We start from the raw sequence: 12,914 nt of genomic DNA on the forward strand, positions 1-12,914 counted from the left end.
TTAAAAAGTCAATCCTTTGAAAAAAACATCTGTGTTGAGATTAAGCAAAAAAGAAATGATACAAATGAAATAAGGAATAAAAAAGAGGCATAGTTACAAAAGATGTTTTAAAAGGTGACAAGGTATAGTATGAATAACTCTTTGCCAACGTATTGGAAAACTGAGGTGACGTGGACAAATTCCTAGAGTTGCGAAAAGAAATTCAAAAGGAAATTTAAAAATACAAGTCATCCTCTTATCATTACATAAAATAAATCAATAGTTAAAAATCAACCCAAAAGGAAAACACCAGTGCCAGACTATTTTGCAAGCAAGTTCCAATGAACATTAAGCAATAGGTATTTCCAGTCTTACATAAACTCTTTTGGAGTTTATCTAAAAGAGTGAATACGCCTCAACTCCTTTTCTGAGGCTAATGTAATCTTGGCACTAAACTAAGTAAGACAGAAGTAGAGAAACATGGGTTATAAACAAAGACACAAAATTCATAAATAAAACATTAGTTTGACAACTCTAGTAATACGTAAAAAAAATGTATCATGAGCAAGTATATTCAGAAATGCAAGTTTTGCTCAAAACGACAAATTTATAGTGTAATTCACCACAGTAAAAAAAAGAAAGAAAAATTTTATAGTTATCTTTATGCAAACTTTCTTTGATGAAAGTCAGTAACCACACATGATAAAATATCATAGCAAACTATGAATAGAATAACTTTTTGTTACGATAAAGCATGTTTCATAAGAAACCTTTAACTAATGTCCTATCAACTGTGAATCAGTAACATGTCCATTTAAAATATGAAATAACACAAAGATGCCTGTTATCATCACTTCTATTCAGAGGTCCTGGACTGTGCACTAGGACAGGAAAAAGAAAAGATACAATAATTAGGGGAAAAGCCCCATCAGTATTTACAGAAGATATGATTTGTACACAGAAGAATCTATAAACCGTCAGAGTTACTAATGCACACACTGGGGTCTGTCGGGGGGAAATAGGGGAGGGACAGTGGTGGGTGGGGAGTTGGGGAGAGATAGCATGGGGAGAAATGACAGATATAGGTGATGGGAAGAAAGGCAGCACATCACACTGTCATGTGTGTACCTATGCAACAATCTTGCATGTTCTTCACATGTACCACAAAACCTAAAATGCAATAAAGAAAGAAAGAAAGAAAGAAAAAACAAACAATTGTCTTGGACCACACATAAAATACACTAACACTAATGATAGCTGATATGCTTTAAAAAAAAAAAAAAAGAATTACTAACGCAGTTTATTTTTAGCAAGGTTGCTAGAAAAAAAATAATGTGAGATAAATTGCATTTCCATATATTAGCAGCAAATAGAAAATAATTTGTAAAATTTATAACAGCATGAAAAAGAATCTAGACTGTAAAATAAATCTAATTGAAAAGAACTTTAGGGAAAAGATCATAAAGGTATAATGAGAGGCACTGAAGATTTAAATAAATGGACAACTATACATGCTCATGAATTGAAAGATGCAAAAAGGAGCTGTTTGTTGTTGTTTTAAGAGTCAGAGCCTCACTATGTTCAGGCTGGCCTCAAACTCCTGGGCTTAAGCAATCCTCCCGCCTCAGCCTCCTGAGTAGCTGGGACTACAGATGCACACCACTGCACCTGGCTTTCAATATAGGAGTATTAATCCCCACCAAACTGACCTACAGATTCAATACAATTCTAGTCAGAAATCATAATAGGATGTCTTTTCTTTGTTTTTCTTGTTTGCACCCCGCTTGCAATGTATCAAGCTGATTAAAACATTTATATGCAACTGCGAAGAGCCAAGAACAGCAAAGACACTTTAAAAAGAACAAGGTGAGAGAACATGTGCTCCCAGACTTAAGACTTACAAAGGAATAATAGTTCAGACACTGTGGTATTGCCATGGTACAGGAAAATATGAAATAGGACCAACAGCCCCCAAAATAAACCCACAAATATAAAGAAACCTGACATATATCAGAGCTAGCACTTCGTATCAGTGGGAAAAAGAGGGGCTACTTAATAAGTGATGCTGGGATAACTGATTATTATTTGAAAAAATATTTAAATGTATCTCTGTCTCACACCATAAACTCCAGATGGATTACAGACTCAAATAGTAAGACTTAAATGTGAAACCATAAAAACTTGAAATCTTTTAGAAAAAACTATAGAAGACTATACGACCACAGAGTAGGGAGATAAATTTTTAAGACGCAGATTTCGCCAAAAGTATTGACAGGGCCGGGTGCGGTGGCTCACCCCTGTAATCCCAGCACTTTAGGAGGCTGAGATGGGTGGATCACCTGAGATCAGGAGTTCAAGACTAGCCTGGCCAACATGGCGAAACCCTGTCTCTACCAAAATTAAAAAAACAAGCTGGGCATGGTGGTGCATGCCTGTAATCCCAGCTACTTGGGAGGTTGAGGCATAAGAATCTCTTGAATTTTAGAGGCACAGGCTGCAGTGAGCCGAGATTGCACCATTGCACTCCAGTCTGGGTGACAGAGTGAGACTTCGTCTCAAAAAAAAAAAAAAAGGATTGATAAATGTGATTAATAAGAATGGAAATTGAAGGAGAGTGAAAAGACCATTCACAAACTTAGACAATCTACAACATACGTAACGAATGCCAGATTGATATGTAGACTATATCAAGAACTTCTATGAAGAGAAGGAAAAAAAGAACCCAATAGAAAAATGAGCAAAATTTTAAACAGGAAATTCATAAAATAACATATTCAAAGAGTCCATTAAATATGTGAAAAACTGTGCAACATCTTTAGTAACAAGGGAATACAAATTAAACTACAACGAGATACCATTACGTACCTACTAGATTGGTTGAAATGACAAAGCGTGACAACTCTAAATGTGTGTGATGACGGGGAGGACTAGGGACTATCACACTCTGCTGGTGGCAGTGTAACTGGATAAAGCACTTTACTAAACAATGTGGTATTACCTTGTAAAGCTGAGCATGTACATACCCTATAAACCAACAATTTCACTCCCAGACATCTTAAATCTGAAGACATGTACAAGAATTTCCACAGCAGCACTGTTTGTAATAGCAGAGAGCTACTAATGATCCAAATGTCTTTTTTAAAAAAATGATGGTATAGTCACATAATGGAGTATTATATAGCAGTGAAAATGACTCAGTTACAGCTATATAAAACAAATAAACCTAATAGGACTTTTTTAAAAAGTTAAAAAGGACATAGTATCATTCTAATTATTTAAAAAACTCAGCTGGGCACTGTGGCTCACACCTGTAATCCTAGCACTTTGGGAGGCTGAGGTGTGTGAATTGTTTGAGCCCAGGAGTTCAAGACCAGCCTGGGCAACATGGCAAGGTGCCTTCTCTACAAAAAATATAAAAATTAGACAGGAGCAGAGGTGAGTTCCTGTGGTCCCAACTACTTAGGAGGCTGAGAGGTGGGAAGATCACTTGAGCCTGGGAGGACAAGGCTGCAGTGAGCTGTGACAGTGCCACTGTACTCTGGCATGGGTGACAGAGAAAGACCCCTGTCTCAGAGAGAGAAAGGGGGGGGGGTGGAGAGAGAGAGAGAAAGAGAAAGAGAAAGAGAGAGAGAGAGAGAGAGAAGCCCCTTCAAACTGTAAAGAAGATGAACACTACAAAGAATGATAGGAAATACTAAGGAGCATGCAGAGAATCATTTAATACAAGTTGCATAAAATACTCCTCACCAGGTATCAAATTCTACCTAGGAGAGAGATGCCATTTAGGTCATTAGTTCAACTGATTTAACTTGTTGTTTCCAGTTCTTCCCTACCTTTTCCACAAAATCCTGTCTGATTCTACCTGTGCCTCAGCTGTAAAATCAAGGTGAGGTTTAAGATCCCTTCCATCAGCCCTCAAATTCTGCAGTCTGGCAGATGCATGGCAGAAAAGGTGAAGGATGTCCAGGGACCCGGTGGTTAGCCCTTCCTGGAAGCATCCAGGATCAACAACTCTAAGAGTTCTAACTCAGTAGCAGGGGGACCACAGTTTCCTCCCACGAACTGCAAACTGCTCCCCTAAACCACTGAGATAAACATGATTTCCTTTTTGCGAGAGATCACAGAACACAAATAGGAGTGATCCTAAAACTCTCCTCCATGGATTGTTTTGCATTTAAAACAGTCCAGAATCATTGGGAGTTTGGAGGATTTTTCTATACAACATGAAAAAGAGCCACCAGTACTTTCAAAGGCATTAACCCATGTCATTGATATGAAATATGAGGAGCACCTCTGGAATGTTGATCAAATTTCACAGTTTGCTGGTCGTTGTTTAAATTTCTGGACCAGAAGGTCCCAAAGCAAACACTATGCTTGCTGAAACAGTGGTCCAGGAAGGAATTCAGTGCATGCTGCATGTGACCTGGGATTCTTTTTCCCTTTTCCCTTAAACCTAGCTCTTTCGTATTTTCTCCTCTCCTCCCACTACAAAGCAAAATCTAATACTGAGTTTTGTAATTGCCTTCAAAGACCATGATTTCAAAGACAAAGGCAAACAGGGGCTTGGTCTTTAAATACAGAACAAAATACAACACCAGAAAAGATCAGCAGCCAATTTACCCTCAAGATACATAATTGGACTACAACCCTATCTTAATACCAAAGGTTGCCACCTTCCTAAACTGATACAAACATGTTCTCGAGGGAGGAGACAAGGCAGTTGACCTGGAGCAGAACTTAGGCTGAGATGGGTTTTCCTGATGATTATACGTTGACATGACCTTAAGAATTAATGTTTTCTACCATAGTAAGACCATTAATGCCTGACTTGCTTCACGTTTCACGGGAAGTACAGTTGTCACTTAAGGTTGTTGGAGATCCAAATGAAACGAAGCAGCCTTAGATGGTGATTGCATGAACTCTCATGTAATTTGATAACAAGCGGGGTGGTCAAGACTTGTAGTGCAGATTATGGCCAGCACTCTTCAAAGCCAATGGCTTTGCCAACAAATGTACACTGCGCTGAAGGTGGCATGAGTTCAATCTAAGCCTTCTCCTAAGGTTCCAGTGCTCAGCAAGGAAACCCGGAAGGTCTGTGGGAGACAGGCTAGGTGAATCCATGAGGCTTTCCATGTTCCTAATTTATCGAACACCTACATAATGCTGACTACATGCCAGGCACATAGCTGTTTGTTAATCCTAATAATGCATGAGGCAGACACAGGTTTCCTCTTGAGAAGCCCATGGGTACTTGCTCGAGGTCACATAGCTGCAGGACATGGACCCAGGAAATGTGGTTCCTGAGTTCATGTGTATATTTTGTTGACTGAGTTGCTATAAAACGGGCCTTCCATCAGCTTTCTCCCAATCCTCTAGCAAGCCCTGGACATTTTTTTTCTGCCACCTGATTAGGCACGTAGGGATCAAAAAGAGCCCTAAAGGTTAAAAGCAAGGTGGCCGAGATCCAGGGGGGTTGCTGTGGTCCAACCTGGAGTGAGGGGCAGCCCACGATGCTGTGAATGTAAGAAGCCTGGGGACTCCTCCTTCCCATGAAGGCCAGCAACAGCTCTCCCAGGGCTATAATCATGTATTCCATTCAATGCAATCTCTGCAAGGGATTTCCCTGGGAAAGCAGCCGAAGACACAGGCATAAAACTTTAAGATGTGTGGGTAGTTATTATGAGGATGATGTGTCTTGAGGACTCAACGCCCAGGCAAATTTAAAAATAAGCAGGTTTCTGATGTCTAAGGATGGGCCAATCTTGGAGGTTATTGAGTAAAAAGTCAACACCGTAAAGTCAATTACATTATTGACAGATACTCTTACAAGGAGATTTCACATCATAATTATATGCAAAGGAACCCAGCAAATAGAAGCTGTGTAATGAGCAGCTAATAAAAGTAACACTTCATCTATGTCAATAACAGTTTCAGAGTTAAGACAAACAAACATGGCCTTTGCCACTCAGTGGAGGAAAAAAAAAATCCCTGAAAGACAAATATTTTCACTTAAGGAGAAGTCGCTTAGACTCACAAGGAAAACCTGTCACACAAAGGAAAGTAGGAAACTGGTCTTTAGTGGGTGCTAATGACTCTTCTGCCTGCCCTGGGCCCCAGCTGAAAAGACCGGGGCAGCAACCCCTGTAAACATCTGAGCACACACAGAACACGTGGGCACTGCCACGCCATCTGGGAGATAATATTCTGTGTTGTTCTTGTCTCTGCTGGACTCCTTTCCTTTCAGCCTTGGCTGAGTTTAGGTTCCACTGACATGTGGCCAAATTAAAAAATGTTAAAAGTATGATGAATGTGAAAACGCAAAACAAGATTTTTTTCCTCAAGCACTTACTTCTTAATGGGTTTTACAGACACTGATTAGGCAAATGCCTCCATAGCTATGTTCGCGTTCCTTCTTTCCAAAAGCAGTGTCTACTACTTGCCCTACAAAAAGAGGGCAAAGACATTACAAGCAAGTGCCCCTAATGTTCTAGCGCTTACTACCCCTCTTCCCCTAATTTCCCTTAAAACTGAGGGGGGCAGGTTCAGAATTGGTATTTGGACAACTAACTGCTAATGCACAACGGGGTTCTTTACTGGTTATCTCTATTTTGGGTGGGGATGGACAAAGTTACGCTCTGTCACCCAGGCTGCAGTGCAATGGCACAATTTCGGCTCACTGCAACCTCCACCTCCTGGGTTCAGGCGATTCTCCCATCTCATCCTCTTGAATAGCTGGGACTACAAGCACATACCACCATGCCCAGCTAATTTTTGTAGTTTTAGTAGAGATGGTGTTTCACCATGTTGGCCAGGCTGGTCTTGAACTCCTGACCTCAGGTGATCCGCCCTCCTTTACCTCCCAAAGTGCTGGGATTACAGGCGTGAGCCACCGTGCCCGGGATCTTTACTGATTATCTCTATTTATGCAAATGTAAGTGTTGCATATTTCACCAAAATGATTTTGCTAAAAACTCCTAATGATGCTCAGGAAAGTCACTCTCTAATTAGACTCTACATGCTTGTGTAGTGGTCAGACATGAAGCGAGCTGTGCCATTACAAAGCTATTGCCACTCAGTCTCAAACCCACCCTTCAACTCAGTTTCCCACGCTGGGGCTGGGGCTGGGGCTGGACTTTACCACCGGGCTCCATGTGAGGCTCTGCCACCAGGGGGTGCCATAGAGAGACCAAGAGGGTGGTGGAGAAAGATGGAACTGGCTCCTGCCTGTTTCTTGTTCCTGCACCACCCCAGCAATGCCTCTGCACCTCAGCAGCAGCATCCATTCTTGTAGTTGCCAGACCCAGTTTGAGTTCTTCCAGCACTTGCAGAACTATATTCCATTAGAGGCCACCAGCACCATCAGAGGCTGCTTCCTTCGAGGTCTGGTTCCAAGCCCCCGCCCCCTGTGCAAAGGTGAGTTTCAGCTTCATGGGCAATCATTCCAACCTCTTCCCTTTGTTCCCTCAGCCCTAGAGGCGGTTAGCTGCCTCCTGCAATTACTCTGTCTATGACACCCTGAGTTCTCTTTACCCTTTCTGTTACCTGGTTAATAACTTCCTACTCGGTTCATAGGTTTGTTTTCTTTTTAATCATTTTCATTTTTACATGATCTCACTCTGTTGCCCAGACTGGAGTGCAGTGGAGCAATGTCGGCTCACTGCAGTCTTGACCTCCCAGGCTCAAGGGATCCTCCCACCTCAGCCTCCCGAGTAGCTAGGACCACAGGTGTGTGCCACCACAACCAGGTAATTTTTTAAAAAAGTAGAGACAGGGTTTCACCGTGTTGCCCAGGCTGGTCTCAAGCTCCTGAGCCCAAATGATCCACCTGCCTCAGCCTCCCAAATGTTGGGATTACAGGTGTGAGCCACTGTGCCCGGCCTCAGCTAATTTTTAAAACTTTGTAGAGCTGGGGTCTCCCTATGTTGCTCAGGCTGGTCTTGAACTCCTGGCCTCAAGTGATCTTCCCACCTCAGCCCCTCAAAGTGCTGAGATTACAGGCATGAGCTACCACACCCAGTGCTGGTTAACAGAAAGGCATTAAAATCTCTCTGTTCAAATACCTGGTGTAGTTTCTGTCTCCCTACTGGACCTATCTGATACACAAGTTGGCTCAGAGGCTGTTTTGTTTTCTTTTACTTTGGAAGGAGCCCAGCTGAGGCACTCACTTGACTAGCTGAGTAGCAACTTTCAACAGAAACAAGACTGTGAGGCTCTGCCACCAGGGGGTGCCATAGAGACTGAGAGCGTGGTGGGGAAAGGGCACTGGCTCCTGTGCAGCACTTTGTTATTTTCTAACCAAAAAGAAACCATCAGTTTCTTTTTGGTTAGAGAAACACCTCAAGGGGGTACTAACCAGTAAACTTTGTCATAACAAATGCCATGAGTAAGAATGAAAACAAGAAGGCAGCTCCTGTGGAAGGTCAGCCTGTTTTCTGCCTGGCTTTTCCATGCCCTTCTACAAGGCGTGGCTGGCCCCATAATGAAAACTACTCTTGAAGGCACTAAAAAAAAAGGGGGTCAAGAGGATAAACTGTAAGTCTATATTTAGAATCTGCTAATAAAAATACATTGTTGCTCCAAGCAAAAATAGCCTACAGTCTCCGAGTCTTCTCAACCAAAAAGGTAAACTATGAGGCAAGATGGGAAAGATTTCAAGAAAGAATGAAAAACAGAGTGTGTCTTTTTCAGAGACGTGAGGCAAGAGCATCGGTATTTTGGCTTCATGGGAAGACACTTACCACTTAGGAACTCAAGAATGACTAAGCTAGTAGCCAGGGAAGATGCCAGAGAGGTACGAGAGAAAGATCCTATCCATGTAGTTTTGGAAAATATTCCCTGGTCAGATGAGTAGAAATAAGTGGTTTTATGATCGGTTATTATTCTAATTGCTAACAACTTCCTGCCTTATCAGAAGCTATAGCCTTTGGTCTGCTCTCAAGATGATGCGACTTGGTCCTGATAACAGCAGGAGGAGTTAAAAGGCAAGTTCATGGAGAAGCTGCACACGGCAGGGGAGTTTGACCTTGCTTCTCTCACAGGCCCAGCTAAACAGACTTTCTGAGCTGGTTTCCTTTGGGACATAAGACACTATGAAAGCAAAATGGTCTTCAGTTGCAAACTTGATCCATAAATGTAGAAGGAGAGGGATGGTACCTTCAAGGTTACAGTTCAGTGAGACAGGCTTTTTCTAAACAAGCAACCAGGGCCTGGCACCTGCAATAGTGATGAGGCATCAGCCAACTGGGTGAGACCTAGCCCTCATCCAGGAAACAAAGCGCCCAGGACAGAAAGGGACACACAGAGCAACTGCTACCATACAGGATCACTGACTGAAGGGCTACACCAGAGCCTAGGGCTAATGGGTTCACAGCAAAGAGAAGTTTCTCTGATGCTGGCTCCCAGACCACATTCAAAAAAGCGTTGGGAAGGGATCAACTTTGTGCCAGGTCTTGAAGGACGCGCTGTCGTGCATATGAGGGTGAGGGGCATCTACACCGAGAAAACTGTACGAATAAGATGGGCCAATACTGGGCATATTTGGGGGAACACATTTGGCTTGAGGAGAAGGAAAGACTGGGGGGAATGTCAGGGTGATGCAGGGGCAGTCACAGAAGGTGCTTCTGCAGACGACTGGCAGGGCATCGTGTTGGGAAACTGGTCTGACAGTGGTGGATAGATGGGCAGGGGTGGGCGGAGAAGCAGCTGGCGGATGGGAAGAGGCTCCAGCAATGGTGCCTGTGAGGGCCCCAGCTGTCGGCGGACCCTGATCCGGGGCTGGCAGCGGAGATGGAGAGCATGGAGGAGAGAAATGTCCCAAGGAAGGGTGCGTGCGGTTTGGCAGCTGACCTCATTCTTGGAAGCAGGGGAATGATGCCACTTGCTATTTATAGACCACGTACCAAAGCTCGCCTCACATGTGATTTTGCATTTGATTTTCCCTGCAACCCCTGGTAGGAGGCAGGAGTTTCGCAGATGAGGGAACTGAGGCCCAACAGAGGTTGGACACCAGCCCAGAATCACAGGACAGGGGAGGGACAGGGCTGGGTCTAACGCTAGACCCGTTAGCCTAAAATCCAAGGAACATCTTGACTTCCATTTCCTTCTACCCACCTCTTACTCTGCTTTCTTAGAATAAAAAACTTAATTTAACTTGATCCCATCTCCTCATCTGTAAAGAGACCAGGATCATCGGTGGCCCGAGAAATAGACGGTGGCATTTGGACTGGGAGTTCTTGGGGTTACTTCCATATTTCTGAGCACCCGAACCAGGTTTATTGCTGTCACTAGTTCAAAGTAGAGCCTTTCTGTCTCCAGAAGAGGACCCGTGGACAGAACACTGCCCTTCCCACTCCCAGGCTGGCTCTGCCCAGCACACTCCCCTCTTACCTCATGGCCGCCGTCACCCCAATGGGAGTGATGGGCAGCGGCCGCACGCCAGGAAACAGCCCTCGGCTCAGGACTCGCGCTCCGTTTTGGATCACTCCTGGAGGAACTGCAAAAGCAAAAGGGAGAAAGACACCACCCGTGAATTCAACTGTGAAGACTTCTGTTCTAAGTCAGAAATTCTGGATAGACCAATGAGAGAGAGAGAGAGAGAGACAGGAGAGCAGAGAACATGTGCATGGAGCAGAGACAGAGAGAAATATACATATGTGTGTGCACACAGAGACACAATGTGTGCACACATGCACATACAGACACGCACACAAAGATACACACAAAGATTCATGTGCACACAGACATGAACACACGCACAGTCACAGGTGCACACACACACACGTGCGTATGCCCGCACATACAGGCATACACACACAAGTACACACAGACACAGTCACACACAGACTCCTACACAGACACACCTGCACACACACATGAGGAAAGAGAGACAGAAAGATACACAGAGAGTAAGACAGACAGAAAGATAATCCGGTAAGTAAAAATCAGACTAGTAGCTCACAACCAAAGGATTGATCCCTAGGTTTAAAAAAAAAAAAAGTCTTCAAAAGTAGGCTTCAGATACTGTTTTCTCACATTTATTAAACATAACCTTTTACCTTGTGTCAGACCCTAGCAACATCTCAAAAACCCCAGCACTGTAGGACAGACACCAGGTCACCAAACAAAAGCACCTCCCCATACTTCACGTGGTCAGAAGCTGAGAACACCTTCCCATTTGTCCTTAATCCAACAAGGAGAAAATATGACCAAACTGTCTCTTATAAAAGCCGATTTTACAAGCTACTTGGTACCTCAGCACGCACCACACAGTTCGTCCCCAAGGGGATTTTCGTGGCCTGAGAAAAGGCCCCTCCCCGGGGTATCCCTCTCAAGCAAATCTCCTGAAACAATCTCTCCTCATTCCACCTTCTCCTAAACACACGCATCCCCCAAGCAACCCTAAGTCCCTGCTTTCACCAGAGACTGAGATTTTGTCCATTCTCCATACAAACTCCAAGGATCTCTATACCAATCTAATTTTGTCTGAGGGTTACCTAAGAGGAGAACCGCAGGGAATCCCTGATGTAACGTTTTCTGACCTCCCAAACAGCAGTTTCTTTTGGTTCAAGCTACTATTCTGTCTTCTGCTACATCTACCAAAAATCCTCCCTGCATCTGAGGGTCCAGGGAGCATCACTGAGAACATGGGCGAGCTTTAATCTGAGTTCTCCTTGCATGACTCTGTGCAGGTCTCTGGATCTGTTTCCCTCTCTGAACACTGTTCTCCCAAGACCCTGTCTGCCATCATGGGTTCAAGACTCCCCAGAGCCCTGGCTGTGGCCATGTATTCCCTGGCACAGTCTCAGATAGCGGCAAGGTAGATAAATAGCGCTTTTTCAAACAAAGACCACCGAAAAGGCTCTAGAAAATTCTGCATTCAAAAATGAAAACCACTTTGGACATTAGGTGTGAAAGCCAGTATTATGTAGGTAGAGTAAATGCTTTTCATAAAACACATTGTCATACATACTTTTTACTTACATAATTTTTAGGTGTCTAAGAACATGTTTTCAAATCTTTAATCGAACATCACGTAGGACGAACGTCCACTCTTGAGTATGGGGTAATTTTACAGACTGCCAATTCCTTGGGCATTCTGCACCTCTTGCTAATAATTTTTGCCATTTATTTTCCCGCTTTGTGTAAGGTCTTTGTTTCTAGGTCTTACAAAAGGTGGGATGGGTGACAGAATGGAAACTCTCGTCTAAGTCGGTTCTACTATTACCGTCCAGTGTTCCATAATCTCCCCCGTTACTTACCCTAATTAATTGTGAGAGCAGGCAGACCCAGATTGGTAACTCCTGCCATTCCTGATGATCGGCCTGATTTCTGCTAACAGACCACCTTATCTGAGGCAGTGTCTTTAAATCATGGAACTGTTATAATGTGGTATGCAGTGAATTATCATGCCTTACACAGTTGATGAATTCTCTATAAGGAAGAATGTCTAAAGTTTATATTACCTAATTTATCTTATCTGATTTCAAGACTCCCTATAAAGTTACAGGAACCAAGACACGGTGGTACTGGCGTTAAGTCTAGACATACAGACCAATGGAACAGAACAGAATTCGGAAATAGACTCACACATATGTGGCCAAGTGATTTCTGACAAGGGTACCAAGACAATGCAAAGAGGGAGAAGCGAGTGTTAGAACAACCAGAGATCCATTTGGGGGAAAAAATGAACCTTGAGCCTTACACCTCATGCCACGTATAAAAATTAGAAACGGATCATAAACCTCAAAGTAGGAACTAAAATTATAAAACTTCCAGAAGAAAACACAGGAGGAAAAATAGCAGTAATTCTCAAGGACAGACATATGTAGAAGACAGCAAAACCCTTGTAGAAAGATGCTTTGGATGAAATGTATGTATGTTGCCTAAAACGACAGACTTTTTGTTTGCCTGTTTTGGGGACTGTGGGAGAGGGTTTC

The 12,914-nt window shown here is 43.3% G+C and overlaps 1 protein-coding gene across 12 annotated transcripts in view; it reads right to left on the bottom strand.

Annotated features, from left to right (window-relative positions):
• FOXN3 (forkhead box N3) overlaps positions 1 to 12,914 on the bottom strand; it is a 467,496-nt gene that overhangs the window by 15,189 nt on the left and 439,393 nt on the right. For all 12 annotated transcript variants that reach the window (XM_012453090.2, XM_012453093.2, XM_012453089.3 and 9 more), the window contains one exon: positions 10,366 to 10,471. In XM_012453090.2, coding sequence (XP_012308513.1) covers positions 10,366 to 10,471 — 106 coding nt within the window. The remainder of the gene's footprint in view (positions 1 to 10,365; positions 10,472 to 12,914) is intronic.

The sequence above is a fragment of the Aotus nancymaae genome, unplaced genomic scaffold (genome assembly GCF_030222135.1).
Source record: "Aotus nancymaae isolate 86718 unplaced genomic scaffold, 86718_ANA_hifiasm-v0.15.2.pri h1tg000011l, whole genome shotgun sequence".
Classification (NCBI taxonomy): domain Eukaryota; kingdom Metazoa; phylum Chordata; class Mammalia; order Primates; family Aotidae; genus Aotus; species Aotus nancymaae.